Genomic DNA, 16615 nt, shown 5'->3' on the forward strand with positions numbered 1-16615 from the left:
TATGTATATTAAGGTTTTAGAAGTCCTATTGAAACAGGAACTTGGAACCTTTAGGCTTTCTTCTTGAGCACTTTCATTAGCTTTAGCTACTCAAAAAAAGTACTTCAGCTTGGCTTTTTAAGATGTGCCTGGCTCAGGAATTTGTATTTCTTTTCCATCAAGTGAAAATCCCACCAAATGGAGAAGAGAAGTGATATAATTAGAGTTGCATTTTTAGGGAAACAAACCCATTCTACCTGGTATCACCAGATTAGAGTGACAGATGGGTTGACTAGTTAGAAAACTATTGTCATCATGACCAGGAGAGTGAAATTAAGGTTGCAGCTATAGGAATTAAAAGCAATGAATGGAATGGTAGTGATTCAGTTAAGTTTGGTATTGGATTTGGATGTAATGTGAAGAAGGATGAACCACCTGTGGCTGAGGTTTCTAGGTTGCCTACCAGTGATTAGCAGAATGTCAATGCCATGGAGGCTGGGGCAGGGAGATGAATTTAGTTTAGATGATGAGTTTGGTTTCCATGTTGAGTTTGAGGTACCCAACTGGGTGTCCAGGTGCAAAAGGTCTAGAAGGTGGTAGGGAATGTTAACCTGGAGCTCAGGAAAAAAGATCAGGATGAGAGGCATGTATTTAGGAGTTATCAGTAAGGAGAACAATAAGGGAACGAATAAGGGGGGAAATAGTCTGGGAACAGAATCTTTAGAAACCCAGAGAGTAGGAGGAGAAAGGAGGAGCCAGTTATGGAAATTGAGGCATGGTTATAATAAAAGGAGATGATGTAGGATAATACTGGGTAGCTGAATCCATAGAAGAAGAGTTTTTTTAGGAGGAATATTCACAAACAGCTGAGTTTAAAGGACTGCAATAAGAGCCCAGGAGAGGCTGGTTAGCTTTAATAGGTCATAAATCTAGTCAGCATATATCCTCAGCTTTGTGCGTGCGTGCTAAGTTGCTTCAGTCATGTCTGACTCTGTATGACCCCATGGACTGTAGCCCGCCAGGGTCCTCTATCCATGGGATTTTCCAGGCAAGAATACTGGAGTGGGTTGCCATGCCCTCCTCCAGGGGATCTTCCCAACCCAGAGATCAAACCCGTGTCTCTTGCGTCTAAACTGTATTGGCAGGTGGGTTCTTTAATACTAGCGCCACGTAGGAAGCCCCATCCTCAGCTTTATTCATGCTTATTTCTGGTTGCCATTGCATTCTTAGAGTTTCATGCTTATTTGGATTGCAGGTCATTTCCTGGTTTAAGTGAGCTCACCGGTTCTATGACTTTGGGTACCTCTCCTTATGCATTTCCAAGGAAGGTTAGGACTAATTAGATCTGAGGGATAGGAGGTGGCCTAGGAGGGAGGGTTCCTCACCTTCCTTGCCCTTGGTGTTCTCTGTGCCCTGCTCCCTGTGAAGCTAGCTTTCTGCTTTGAAATGTGAAGTTGTTTTGTCTGTGTCTATATCAGAATGTCAGGGGAAGGGTATTATGTATACTTCTTAGTTGCTGAAATGGATAAAATAACAGAATTAAGAAACAAAAACAATAATTTGTTTGATTGAATATCTCATACTTCTCAGTTCTGTTGCTTTCCTCCTCCCCTTTTCCTCCCTTTCCCGCTTTTTTGGCGCCACTTGGATAGGGAAAAGTCCATGATGTTGAAATCTTAGTACTCATGAACAGGGAAAAGTTAGGAAGTTGAGGCAGGGGAAAGGTGTCTAAAAAGCTACTGCCTGTTTTATCCTCAGTTGGCTAAATTGTCATTAAGTCAACTAAGACAATACTTGTAAACCCAGCTTGATGTGAGCTTCCTGTAATAAAACATTCTGATAGAAATGCTTTTGAAGGAGAATGTTACTTAGGAATTTTGTGCCAAAGAGTAGAGAGAGCCAGACTAGTTGGCAGAAATGAGCAGGATATTTCTACCTCACTGTGGTGGAATTGGGCTCAGAATAAACTGACTTTGTTTCCAGCATTAGCCTGCTCTGTGACCTTGGGTAGGTCATTTAACTTTTCAACCTCAGTTTCCTCATTTGTAAAATGTTGAGAGTAGATCAAATGCTCTCTCTCATCTCTAAAAATGTCTTGATTTTATGAGTGAGGTAATGAAGTGTTTTGTCCCTAAAATGCTCTCTATCTAAAGTAGAGGGGAATCAATTCTCTATTGTTAGGAAGTGAGGGGGAACAAAACATCTTAGGAGGTTCTAGTTTGTATTCGGAGAAGGCAGTGGCACCCCACTCTAGTACTCCTGCCTGGAAAATCCCATGGACGGAGGAGCCTGGTAGGCTGCAGCCCATGGAGTTGCTAAGAGTCGGACACTACTGAGCGACTTCACTTTCACTTTTCACTTTCTTGCATTGGAGAAGGAAATGGCAACCCACTTTAGTGTTCTTGCCTGGAGAATCCCAGGGACAGGGGAGCCTGGTGGGCTGCCGTCTATGGGGTCACACAGAGTCGGACACGACTGAAGCGACTTAGCAGCAGCAGCAGCAGTTTATATTAGTCAGTGGGTTCTTTAATTGACCTTCCATTAGAAACACAGCTGCCATTGCCAGAAGTGTAACTCGAGAATGTTAGGTCCAAGAAAGCTTCTAAGTTCTATACTTCTTTTCCTACCAAAAACTCCAAGTCTTTCTTAAAGAATTCAGGAATGGATAAAAGAGGTCACTGCAAAGGGAAATGGTTTCTAGTGCTGTGCTTCTTAGTCTGTGCCAGGTGCTTAAGAATAGACATTCTTCTTGATTAAACACACTTCCTTATTCTTGAAAATTCTTTATTCATTGAAAGCCCCTTCTTAAATGACTTAAAATCAGAAGTTTGTAGTAGCACCTCACACAGGAGAAAGGGAAGGAAACAGCGGTGGAAAGAGGTGGAAGAGGTAATGGGCTTGATTTTTCTATTGTAAAAGCTGTTCAGATTTGTAGAGGGGGAGAAGGAATGCAGATGGTTCTCTATTTGCTTTGGTGCCATATCAAATGAACAGGAGGAATAAGGTTTGGAATATTTGTCACAACTCAAGTGTGAATCTTGTGTTTCTGTTCCTGAAGGTTGGACCTACTGCAGCTGGCAAAGATCACATGTAGTTTTTTTTTTTTTTAAGTATTTATTTAGTATTAAATGTGAGGCTTTCAGTTCTTCTTTGCTAGGCTTGGAAGGGAGGATAGTAACATGGGTTCTGTGTGTTTTTAGCCTTAAATCACATACATTGATAGGCTATTGTTCTGCAGGATGAGTCTCTAAAGTTTGGTGTGGTGGTTTTTTGTTTTTTTTTTTTTCTGTTTTCTAGGCTTTTCTCATGTCTCAAACAGCTCAGACTTTGTAGACTTGTAGTAAAAATAAATAAAATTTAATTTTATCTCACTTTTGGCATTTGCCCGAAATATAAGTTAAATATTTCCATCATTATTTGGAGGAATGTGACTATGCAGGCTGGCCTTTAGGACCTAACTTCAACAAAGCAGTCTTGTAGATGTTTTTGAGTCTAACAAAAAACTTTTAAAATTGTTTTATAGTAACTTCTTGATCTGTTTTAATCAGTCTGTGACATAGAATCAAATGATATATGCATTCTTTAGTGGTTTTATATTTAGTATATTTTTCTTCCAAGTGACTTTTTATTTAATATGGGAGTTAGTGGGGTACTTAACCTGTGACAAACTTTAAACTACAGCTAAGTTAGCCAGAGGATAACATGTGTGGTTGATGTCACATTAACTCTAGTTTAAAATGCTCTGTAGGGGTTTTTAGTTACCTGTCACAGTGATAGTGCTGAACCCTGAAGTGCATTGGGCTTCAATCTCTTGAATACTGTGGACCCATTAGAAGACTGTTTTTTTGATTGTTACAAATTGTAGTGCCTGAAAACATTCTTAAGATGATTGTCTTAGGGAAAAGAAAGGTTCTCCAAAGACAGAACAGGAAAAATTCTTTTAATAGAAAATAATTATGGTAGAAATGTCTGGTTCTTTAGAAATGCTGCACTTTTTGTATTTTCCATCATTGGTTCAGTTTGAACGAACGTGTGTAGTTCAGAGGTCTTTGTGTATGCATTTTAAAATTGGTAAATTACTTCATCTTTCAAGCTTTAATTCATTTTTAATCTTAATTTTACTTTGTACAACATGTACATGGTTACCTGTTCTCTGCATTTGTAAATATAGACAGTATCAATTTGTTAATTCTGTAAGTAATTTTTATAATTATGTGACTCTATCACATAATTTGTTAATTCTGTAAGTAATTTTTATAATTATGTGACTCTATTTTGCACTTAAACTCTTTATGTGCAAAAAAAGTTGTACCAGTATGCTCATTCATTATTATCATTTTTTATAGATTATAATCAAATTGCAAATTACTAGTTGAAACATATCTTTGTTTATGAAACATAACCCTGTGTGTTTCTTATGATGTTTCTTAGCTCACATGTAAGTTGTTTATGAACCACAGTTTGAGTCATTTTGATAGTTTTACTGGAGTCCATAAACTTAGCCTTTAGAAAGAGCACAGTTAGAATATACTATTTTAGGATTAGATTGTGTGCTTTCACCAAATTCTTTTTTTTTTTTTTTTTAACATGGTGGAAATTGTGTATAAACTTTTTTTCGAAAAGCTATGATAAATATCTCACTTGTTAACATTTTTCAGTATTTGGGAGAGGCTGTCTGCATTAAATCACCTCAGGTGTTAAATATTTACTAATTGTTAACAGTAATTTAATTTCTGCTCTCAAAACTATCTTTAAAATATTGATTATCTTGCCTTTAATTTTGTCTATGTGTTTCCTTCTGCCCAGATAACAAATTAAGGAATTTATGGCATGTGGGAGGTTTTTTTTAGCTATTGTTGATACCAACATTTATAGAACTGACTAGCTATCAATGAAATGTAGCTTCAAAACACATTTTTAAGATTGAGTTAGGTATTGAAGATGGGGGGACGTGAACAATAATCTCTTCCTTATTTTATAAGAAGTAGACAGAATTTCTGTTTAGATAATGAAGTACGTAAAACAGCCTGTGTTAGTATCTTTGTCCCAAGGTACTTGAGTCTGGGTTGTTTCCTTTTTCTGTATTTTTCTATTTTTGTTTGTTTTCACCTAACAGACATTTCAGTCATCTTTAGTTAGATCCATCTGTTACAGAGGTGTCTAGCTATGTCAAAAGTCCTGATAATCTTGTTCGACACAGATGAGCATAGAAGTTTAATTAGGAGCTAGAAACAGGGAGGCGGCCCTGTGCCCTTCTTTTAAAATGAAAATTTTTATGCCAGGCAAGTGGAGGCACTTTGGAATTGCCAGTATCTCTCAAGAGTTCTTCTTTAGGTAAGAATATAAACTGAAGTGACCCCCCTTCTAAAATGGAAAAAAATCCTTAAATTTTTCATCTGGCCTGGAGGAAGAAGTCTTTTGTTTCAGTTGCCAAACCCTTCAGCTCTCTTATGAGGCAGCAGATCCATAAGGACATATTCCACAAAATATGCCCTTATTAATGTTACCAGTGGAACATTTCATGCAAAGATGGGCTCAATAAAGGACAAAAATGGTATGGACCTAACAGAAGCAGAAGATATTAAGAAGAGGTGGCAAGAATACACAGAAGAACTGTACAAAAAAGATCTTCACGACCCAGATAATCACGATGGTGTGATCACTCACCTAGAGCCAGACATCCTGGAATGCAAAGTCAAGTGGGCCTTAGGAAGCATCACTATGAACAAAGCTAGTGGAGGTGATGGAATTCCAGTGGAGCTATTTCAAATCCTGGAAGATGATCCTGTGAAAGTGCTGCATTCAATATGCCAGCCAATTTGGAAAACTCAGCAGTGGCCACAGGACTGGAAAAGGTCATTGTTCATTCCAATCCCTAAGAAAGGTAATGCCAAAAAATGCTCAAACTAGTACACAATTGCACTCATCTCACATGCTAGTAAAGTAATGCTCAAAATTCTCCAAGCCAGGCTTGGAGAATTCAAGCAGTACATGAACCATAAACTTCCAGATGTTCAAGCTGGATTTAGAAAAGACAGAGGAACCAGAGATCAAATTGCCAACGTCTGCTGGATCATTGAAAAAGCAAGAGAGTTCCAGAAAAACATCTATTTCTGGTTTATTGACTATGCCAAAGCCTTTGACTGTGTGGATCACAATAAACTGTGGAAAATTCTGAATACCAGACCACCTGACCTGCCTCTTGAGAAACCTGTATGCAGGTCAGGAAGCAACAGTTAGAATTGGACATGGAACAACAGACTGGTTCCAAATTGGGAAAGGAGTACGTCAAGGCTGTATATTATCACCCTGCTTATTTAACTTATGTGTAGAGTACATCATGAGAAACGCTGGGCTGGATGAAGCACAAGCTGGAATCAACACTTCCGGGAGAAATATCAACAACTTCAGATATGCAGATAACACCACCCTTAAGGCAGAAAGTAAAGAAGAACTAAAGAACCTCTTGATGAGAGTGAAAAAGTTGGCTTTAAGCTCAACATTCAGAAAACGAAGATCATGTTATCCGGTCCCATCACTTCATGGCAAATAGATGAGGAAACAGTGGAAGCAGTGTCAGACTTTATTTTTTTGGGCTCCAAAAGCACTGCAGATGGTGACTGCAGCCTTGAAATTAAAAGACATTTACTTCTTGGAAGGAAAGTTAATGACCAACCTAGACAGCATATTAAAAAACTGAGACATTACTTTGCCAACAAAGGTCTGTCTAGTCAAGGCTATGGTTTTTCCAGTAGTCATGTATGGATGTGAGAGTTGGACTGTGAAGAAGGCTGAGCACCGAAGAATTGATGCTTTTGAACTGTGGAATTAGAGAAGACTCTTGAGAGTCCCCTGGACTGCAAGGAGATCCAACCAGTCCATCCTAAAGGAGATCAGTCCTGAGTGTTCATTGGAAGGACTGATGTTGAAGCTGAAACTCCAATACTTTGGCCACCTGATGTGAAGAGCTGAATCATTTGAGAAGACCCTGATGCTGGGAAAGATTGAAGGTGGAAGAAGAAGGGGATGACAGAGGATGAAATGGTTGTAGGGCATCACCGACTCAATGGACTTGAGTTTGAGTAAACTCCGGGAGTTGGTGATGGACCAGAGGCCTGGTGTGCTGAAGTCCATGGGGTCAGGAAGAGTCGGACAAGACTGAGTAACTGAACTGAACTGAATGTTATTTTGAATGTTCTCATTTGTCTGCAGCTTTGATGGCTAGGACAGAAACATTAATAGAGATGGAACAATTTAATATATGCTCAAATGAAGATTAATCCTTTTACTTCCACCTGCTTCATCTTTTAATATTTTAGATACATTCAAAAAGCATATAGATATACCAGACAGTCAAATTTGAGCCAGTATGATTATCAAGTCATAAGTAGTTGGCAATGTTAAAATCCTCCTGGAGGTTGATGGGACCAGAGAATTGAGCCCTTTTCATTTAACTGGCACACCAGAAATAAATTGGTTGTGGTTTACCAGCTGTTTGAATGGCTGTCAGTTCTCAGTTTGTGGTTTTTACATTTTTGTTTTAGATCTCAGCAAGGCAATGTCTCAGGATGGTGCTTCTCAGTTCCAAGAAGTCATTCGACAAGAACTAGAATTATCTGTGAAGAAGGAACTAGAAAAGATACTCACCACAGCACCATCACATGAATTTGAAGTAAGGACCCTACACTATGTTTTTGCTTTCATCCATCTACATGCTGAGTTGTTATTGCTACCACTGATCATCTAGCCTGAAATAATTACAAAATGTAATGATATATTTTAAAAATTAAGATTGCTTACTAATTAAGGATTTTCAGTATTTGCTCAGTATAAAACCATTGCCTGTTTTAAATATTTTAAATTCTGGTAAGTTTCTAAAGTTAAAAGAATCAGAACAAAGTTACAATTTATTTTTCTGTGTTTTGATATCATTGGGTGGAAAAAATGGATGTAAGTATTCAGTTAAAATTGTGAGAAGTTAATTTATCAACCTTATATCCTGGATGCCTTTTCCAAAGAGCCTGTTCTAACAGAACTGGGCTACTCTGACAGCTATGATAGAGGTTTCCCAGAAAAGGCAAGTGTTTACTTTCTTGTAAATCAACAGATTATCCTTTTCATTTTCAAATTTAAATTTGTACTTAGCCTTTTGAGGTTAGCTGTTTTTTGTTCTTTCTTATTCTTTTGGTGGAGATTAATTTGCATTTAAAGGAAGTAGAGAACTATATTGGTGAGTAAATGTAGAGAAGCAGTTGGAATTCAAGTAGACCGAATGGTATTCAGATGACATGATACTGGTGGGAGATGGGGAGATTGCTTGTATTCCTTTAAGTATGGTTCCTATTAGCTTTCTTCCTCTTTAGTTTTAAAATGGAGTGTAAAAAAGTCTCTGCTGTACTCCATGCTTTAAAGCTGTAAGGATTTCTCTGAAAGGTATTTTAAATGTACAATATATGTCTGTTTTTATTAAATACTAAGCATTCTGTTAGCTATAACAATGACTTCTGTTCTCATAGCACACTAAAAAAGACCTTGATGGATTTCGGAAGCTATTTCACAGATTTTTGCAAGAAAAGGGACCTTCTGTGGATTGGGGAAAAATCCAGAGACCTCCGGAAGATTCGGTAAGTTTTAGATAAAATGTAGGGAAATGTAAGGTAATTTAGAACACTGGTGTCACTTTTGGGGGTGGGGTACTATAGGGTACCTGTGGGAACCATCACTTCAGACTTTGAAACTACAGAGATAGCCTTCTGCCACTTTCCTTTGTTAGACTCATCCATCCTGTCCTGCAGAGAACTTACGAAAGTCTGATCTCCCTAAAGCACTGCCTCATAACTTAACATGATTTAGTATGAGGCAGTTCTTTTGTTCAGACACATGATAAAAGCTTCATTACGTTCTCTTCCTTCTTTCTCCAAACCATCTAATGTCTCATTGTCCTTAGGGTCACGTACAGACATGAAGTCAGCTACTCAGAGCTCTTTCCGTGCTTTCAACCCACATTTCTAACTGTATGTCCCTTACCTGCTTTTCCTGAACCAGCCCAACATTCCCTTCACACACATAGGATTTCCCTAGTCTTTTGTGTATGTTGTTTCCTTGGAACACTATGGGCTCTTCGCCTGTTAGTCCTACTCATTCTTTGAGGCCCAGTCTAAATGCCTCCACTTCTGTCATCAGCCCCCTTGAAGAAAGCTGCTCTGAAGAGATGCAGTACAATAGTCTCAGAGGTTCTAATCTAGTTCTACTGCTTTTGAGCTTTATAAAAAATGAGAATAATACCAAGTGCTTTCTATACTTTATAGGTTTGTTATGAGACTCTATTTGGAAACATATGGAAATATGTTAAACTATGAAACATTTTGCTGAGTTTGTGGTTATTTCTATCATACTGTGGTACTTAGCTGGCCTAATCAGTAGTAATGGTTTGTATGCATGTGTTGTCTTCCTACTGGTCTTTGAGGCCAAGAGACCATGTATCCTGAGGTGAATGATTGATCTAAACAAAGAGATTATTTGAGGGACAGATTAGGTTAACACATTGACTTTTCTTTCCTTTCCAGCAATTTTGATCACTGCTGCTTATGGCAATTTTCACTAAAGGTAGAAAAGACTTAATGGAGTGGAATAATTGTATGTAGATAGTTTATTTGTTATGTAATAAGAGATAATCTAATATTGGTTTAAAAACAGGTTTGTTTTGAGCAGGAGTTTGGTAAACTACTGTCTGAAGGCTATAGCACTGCTTGTGTTGGTAAAGTTTTATTGGAATATAACTGTATGTGTTCATTTGTATAGCGTGTCCCAGCTGGCACAGTGGTAAAGAATCTGCCTGCCAATGCAGGAGACTCAAGTTTGATTCCTGAGTCGAGAAAACCCCCAGGAGAAGGAAATGGCAACCCACTTCAGTATTCTTGCCTAGAAAATTCCATGGGCAGAGGAGCCTGAAGGGCTATAGTTCATGGGGTTGCAAAAGAGTCAGACACAACTAAGCATGTACACATTCTCTGGTATGCCATATCTGGTGGGTTAAGCTAATGGAGTCCTTCATAGTTTTTCAAATGAGAAAATCTTAAATATAGTTTACTGGTAAAGAGTATCTCTTTAATGTCTTTCAGTTATTAAACTTTTAAAAATTATGAATTACATGCCCATGGTAAAAAAAAGCAAAGCAAAAAAAAAAAAAAAATCCCACCTAAGAGTTCAGCTTGAGGAGTCTCTCATTTTTGATGTTAAATTTAAAATTTCTCTTGTCTGTAGTGCTTGTCAATTACAGCATGCTCTTTTTTTAGGGTCTTATATTTTAGTCTTTGATTTCCTTTGCTCTAGTAATGCATTGTGATTTATTTTTTTGTTTTTAAGTGGTAGAATTAGTCATATTTTCTCTTGAAAAAATTCGAGCAATCTTCTGGATAGGTTATATAATTTTAAAAAGGATCTAGTTATAAATTCAGTGAGTCGCCAGTCCAGGTTTGCTGCATGATACTGGATGCTTGGGGCTGGTGCACTGGGACAACCCAGAGGGATGGTACAGGGAGGGAGGAGGGAGGAGGGTTCAGGATAGGGAACACGTGTATACCTCTGGCGGATTCATCTTGATATATGGCAAAACCAACACAATATTGTAAAGTTAAAAAATAAAATTAAATTAAAAAAAAAAAGAATGTTTGGGAGCAGGCCTAAAATTACAATAAAAAATTTAGACATTATGTATTTTTCCACTTTAAATACTTAATATTTTTGCTTGGAATTTATTCTTCGTTGATATAGCCTCACTTTTCTGATTAATGACATACCTGGGGATAAAGGTGTGGTTTTATTCTAAATTCTTGATGACTTGGAATTTTTTTTTCTCCTTAGACAAACTTAACCTTTTGATGATAGAGCCTACCTTGAAGGAAGAACCCAAAATTTGTTACTTTCACTATATTTTATGATTCAAGATTCTCCTTTGCCAATAGAGAAATCTGCGTTTGTGTATTTTGAGAGATTATGATATGTAGTAGGATTTCTTGGAGTGGGGATTGGACAGTGGGGAAGGAAGCAAGTAGAGGAGTCAGAACCGCCTAGGGCCTTTTCCAGTTCAGCACCACCATTCCAAACACCATGCCAGCAACAGATCCTTTCAGGAGGCTATGCCCCTGCAGTGAACCATGGTTACTGATAGAAATACTAAGTTGATATAGAAAAAAAAAAAAGAATAGAAAATAGAATTCTGGGAATAATATGATTTTATGAAGTCTTTTTGTTTATAAAAATGTAAATCTCCATTAAAAATGTCTGTTTATAAAGCCTAGGTTTTGTAAAAGAAATGCTTACAATCCCATATGCCTGTAATGTTTACAGTTTTGAAATGCAGAGGGAAAAAACAAGTTTGTTCTTTTAACTATGTCATGAGTTTCTTGAGGGTACAAGTATGTCTTATATATACTCTGTATGTTAACTGCCAGCTTTTGCAAATAGTTCTGAGAATAGAAATTGTAGGTTAATATTCATTCACTTTGCTTCCCCTATACTCCTCCAGCTCCATCCCTTTTCCCCTTCCCTTTCCCCCAAGCTTTTTTCTCTCTGCGCATAGAGTTTATATACAGATCAATTTTCCTTTCAAAATAACATTATATAGTATACACAGGTTTTTATTTTTTAAATGCAGGTAATACTTTACCCTCTTAACTAAAAAGAAATTATTGTGGGAGAATAGCCATTTAGAATGACATTTCTCATGTCATGCTTGCAACAAAGGTGTGCACAAAAACATTGTTACAACAGAGGATCTATATTTTTGAGTAGAGTTGGCCACCTTGTTTTGTAAATAAAGTTTTATCAGAACACAACCACACTTACTCTTTACATATTGTCTGTGGCTATTAAAATGCTGTAATACTTCAATGGCAGAATTAAATACTTGTGATCAAGACCATACAGTTTACAAAACCCAAAGTATTTCCTTTCTGACTCTTTATGGATAAAGTTTGTTGACCCCATTTTAGTGTATTTGTTTTTAGAAGATCTTCAGTAGTTTTCCTTAGCTCTTTGGTCCCAGAAAACTGACCTCAAATGCCTTTCTCCCATCCAAGTACTAACCAGGCCCAACCCTGCTTGTCTTCCAAGATCAGACGAGATCCAGCACATTTGGGAATAGACTCAAATGCCTTTCTCAATTTAGATGATAACGTTGTAGATAAGACTGCTTTTTTCCTAAATAGTAGATTGGAGAGTATACTTATAGAGAGACATTGACATTTTATGTTGTCAAGTTTTACTTACTCACTCTTGCTTACTTTGTTGAATACTTCATTTTAGCTCTGTCTAAAATGAATATATATATATATAATTTACATATATACATAGAGAGAGAAGTATAATTGACATACAACATTTTAGTAGTTTCGGATATACAACATAGTAATTTAACATTTATATGCATTGCTAAATGATTACCAGTATAAGTCTAGTTAACATCTGTCACCATACAGAGTTAATACAATGTTTTTGACTGTATTCTCCATGTTTTTCTTTGCATCCCCATGACTTATTTATTTTATAACTGAAAGCTTGTACTTCTGGATCCCTGTCACCCATTTCGCTCCTTCCTCCCCTCTGGAAACCACTAATCTGTTCTCTGACATACATGTTTTTTGAAAAGACTATTGAGTCCATATTTTATTGACTTAGGCTAAGAGGAAGAATGCATTTTATGGAGTTATGCCATGGATAATGCTCTGCTCCCATTTTGTGAGTGTTAATTAAATGAATGTAGTAATCAAGATTATCTTGATATTTAGCTGCTTAAGGAAAGGAAAGTTTTTTAAAAAGCATATTAAGGTTAATGTTTAGCAAGGAGGGACCATCACCATGTACAGTGCTTTCTAGAGAATCTGTAAGAGTATCTTGTTCTTGGCCAAGCTTAATGTTTAAGCTTACATGTTAAGAATGGAGAGGGATGGGAAATAGAAAAAAGAGACGGGAAGACACAGAGCCTACTCAAGGAGGTTTTGGGCCTGACAGGTTCTTTAGAATCATAGCTTAAAACCTGTTATCACTTAATACTCTATAAAGGCTTTTTCATTTAGATAGGAACACAGAATCACTGTGTTGATTTACGATTGTCATTGTTCTTGTTTTAAAGCCCTCAAAAGGGTGAGAGTGTAGTTGTGTATGGGGAGGAATTATATAGGGTCAACTCTTTGTTTGTTTTATCAAGTCAGAGAATTGGTGTGGAAAATATATATATCTTGTGGTATTTAGCTTCAAAAGATTTTTTTGTTTGTTTTGCTCTACAAATTAACTGAGAGCTTTTCTTAGTCTTATCACTACAAAATCATTAAAATGTGAACATGTGTGTTTAAATAATGAGACATTCTGAGTAAGTTACAGTGTCCGTGTAGAGTAAAAATAAAGATTTTCTTATTTGGTTTTTGGGAGGTTAATCACAATATATTCTGCAGCTAACATTTGCACATCTATTTTGAAAGACTTATTGGAGGCAATTTGGCTAAGGATCTGCCATGATGTGACATAGGATGATTTGCTTTGAACATGGTGAAGATTTCCTAATTGTCGGCAGTAGCTAATGGCAAAGCCATTAGTGACTTGTTTTGTGTGTGTGTGAAAATAATATGAGATCCTGAATGTACCCATATTCCACAAAAAGATCATAGGTAGTGACATTTAAGGAAATGATCCTGGGGACACAGGTGGCAAGAACCTCATCCTTATCTTGCTGTAAAATTTTAAAATGGTAATATATAGAATTACTAATATAAACTAATACATTGATACTAATTTAGCAAATAATACTAAAACCCTTGATTCCCTACCTTTTGATTCCAAAATGAATTCAGTAGTCTTTTAGTTCTCCCAGAACTATCTTTCTTCACATGCCTTTTTAAACAGGAAATTGATTTCAGGAAGGGGTTGTGGCTAAGGAGGCTGACCACAGGCCTATGAATCTTCCTTCTCTTCTGGTTATTTATTTATTATTTCACTTTCAGTTCAGTTCAGTTGCTCAGTCATGTCCAACTCTTTGCGACCCCATGGACTGCAACATGGCAGGCTTCCCTGTCCATCACCAACTCCCTGAGCTTGCTCAAATCCATGTCCATCAAGTCGGTGATGCCATCCAACCATCTCATCCTCTGTTGTCCCCTTCTCCTCCTGCCTTCAATCTTTCCCAGAATCAGGGTCTTTTCCAATGAGTCTGTTCTTTGCATCAGGTGGCCAAAGTATTGGAATTCAGTTTCAGCATCAGTTCTTCCAATGAATATTCAGGACTGATTTCCTTTAAGATTGACTGGTTTGATCTCCTTGCAGTCCAAGGGACTCTCAAGAGTCTTCTCCAATACCACACTTCTAAAGCATCAGTTCTTCCGTGCTCAGCTTTCTTTATGGTCAAACTGTCATATCCATACATGACTACTGGAAAAACCATAGCCTTGATTAGATGGACCTTTGTTGACAAAGTAATGTCTCTGCTTTTTAATATGCTGTCTAGGTTGATCATAACTTTCCTTCCAAGGAGCAAGCATAATTTAATTTCATGGCTGCAGTCACTATCTGCAGTGATTTTGGAGCCCAAATAAATAAAGTCTGTCACTGTTTCCATTATTTCTCCATCTATTTGCCATGAAGTGATGATGGGACTGGATGCCATGAACTTCATTTTTTGAATGCTGAGTTATTTCACTTTAGAAATAGTTAAATAGCAAATATGTGGCCACTTTAACATCCATCCCATGGAGAGACTCTAGGTAATAGTAGTAGACCAGGGTCTCTAACCACTCTCTAGAGTTGGGAATGGTTACATTCCACAGAATCAAGTTCCTTGGGAAAATCATAGCATGAATATAGGTAGTAGCACCATTTCTTTGAACGTTACTCTTCCCTACTTCCCAATGCCCCAGAGAATCTTTTTTGGACCTTGGCTTAGGTATTACAAGGCCTAATACAGATCATTTTATTATTATACTCTCCAAGTATAGCTTTTATGTAAACATTTTGTGTCTTATAATCAGATGAGAAAAATACATCTGTGAGGTTCTCATATCCCACATCTTCATCTGTGTACAATGTGAGGGAATTTTTTTTACTTTTATTTAATATAGGACAACCCTCAACCTGCCAGATTGGTACTGGGAGAATTTTTGTAAGATATAAGATGGGTGGCCCATACATACCCTTAAACCTTTCTGCTCTGTAATTCCTTGGGGATATTTTACTGATTCCTTTTACTTATTCTAAATCAGATGTGGACAACTGATTCTGCTTACCCCATTGTAGAGCCACAAGGAGACTGGAATAAGTTTACACCTGGCATTGACCCCAGGAAGTCTCTGCAGGGATTGTAGGCCCTAGATAGATTTCTTGAATGTATAGGTAAAACTGTATTTAAATGTTCATTTTTTTCAAAGTGGATAGAAGTACTGTTTTAAGATATTATTCAAGAAACATTTTTTGGGTGCTTCCTCTCTGACAGGAACTTAGCTGGATGCTGGGACTACAAAAAAATAAAGCCTTGGTCCTTCTTCAGCATTTTGGCCTTGAGTTAGTAAGAGGAAATGGATCCAGAAACAGCTACCTATGAAACAGCATGAGAAGCAGTCCATAGGGTGCTGTGGAAGCTTCTAACTGGCATGGGAACTCAGGAAAGACTTCCTGGCATTAAAGTAGGCTCTTGGGGTAACTGTGAGGCAAGATTTCTCTGAGGATGGGAAGATAATCAAAGAGAAAAAAGCTTTGAGCACAATAGGAGTCTAGAAATAAATAAGCTTATGCCATGTAGTTTGTGTTCTAGTTGTGGAGCATATGGTAGATGTGTCTGTTTCTCCATGTCTAGAGCAGGAAGAAAGACCCTGAGAAAGCCATATGCTGAGTCTCTTTGCCTGACATTGCAGCTCCTGTCGCTGGCTGAGAACCTCAGCTGCTGGGTCACATGGGAGAAATGTCACAAACTAAAGTTTCCATGTAAGAGAGACACTAATGGTGGAAGATGGGAACAGAGTTTCAAAACCATGCTTCATTATATACCTCAAAGAGTTTGGTTAGATTTTTCAACATGGTAAAACATCCCAAATAGTTAAAGGATGCTGTTCTAAAAGCGAAAATAAACAAACTGGACCTAATTAAACTGAGAGCTTTTGCACAATAAAGGAAACCCATCACCCAACAAAAAGTTTCCATGTAAGAAACTTTCAAAATGGGAGAAAATAGTTGCAAACAATGTGACTGGCAAGGGATTAATTTGTAAAATATACAAATAGCTCATATGGCTCAATGTTAAACAACCCAATCAAACAATGGGCAGAAGATCTAAATAGACATTTCTCCAAAGACATACAGATAACAGGCACATGAATCAGAGAATTGCAAATCAAAACTACATTGAGGTATCACCTCACACTGGTCAGAATGGCCATCATCGAAAAGTCTGCAAATAATAATTGCTGGAGAGGCTGTGGAGAAAGGAAACCCTTCTACACTGTTGGTGGGAATGTAAACTGGTACAGCCACTATGGAGAACAGTATGAAGGTTTCTTAAAAAACTAAAAATAGAATTACCATGTTTTTGTTGTTGCTTAGTGACTGAGTTGTGTCCAACTCTTTTGCAGCCCCATGGACTGTAGCCCGTCAGGTT

General features: G+C 37.4%; 1 protein-coding gene across 3 annotated transcripts in view; it reads left to right on the forward strand.

Moving 5' to 3' along the window:
* The window catches only part of UGP2 (UDP-glucose pyrophosphorylase 2), a 56525-nt gene that overhangs the window by 12036 nt on the left and 27874 nt on the right, over nucleotides 1–16615 (forward strand). For all 3 annotated transcript variants that reach the window (XM_005212738.5, NM_174212.2, XM_024998265.2), the window contains 2 exon segments: nucleotides 7524–7651; nucleotides 8496–8603. In XM_005212738.5, coding sequence (XP_005212795.1) covers nucleotides 7538–7651; nucleotides 8496–8603 — 222 coding nt within the window. In that variant the 5' untranslated portion in view covers nucleotides 7524–7537.

This window comes from Bos taurus, chromosome 11 (assembly GCF_002263795.3).
Source record: "Bos taurus isolate L1 Dominette 01449 registration number 42190680 breed Hereford chromosome 11, ARS-UCD2.0, whole genome shotgun sequence".
In the NCBI taxonomy this organism is placed as follows: domain Eukaryota; kingdom Metazoa; phylum Chordata; class Mammalia; order Artiodactyla; family Bovidae; genus Bos; species Bos taurus.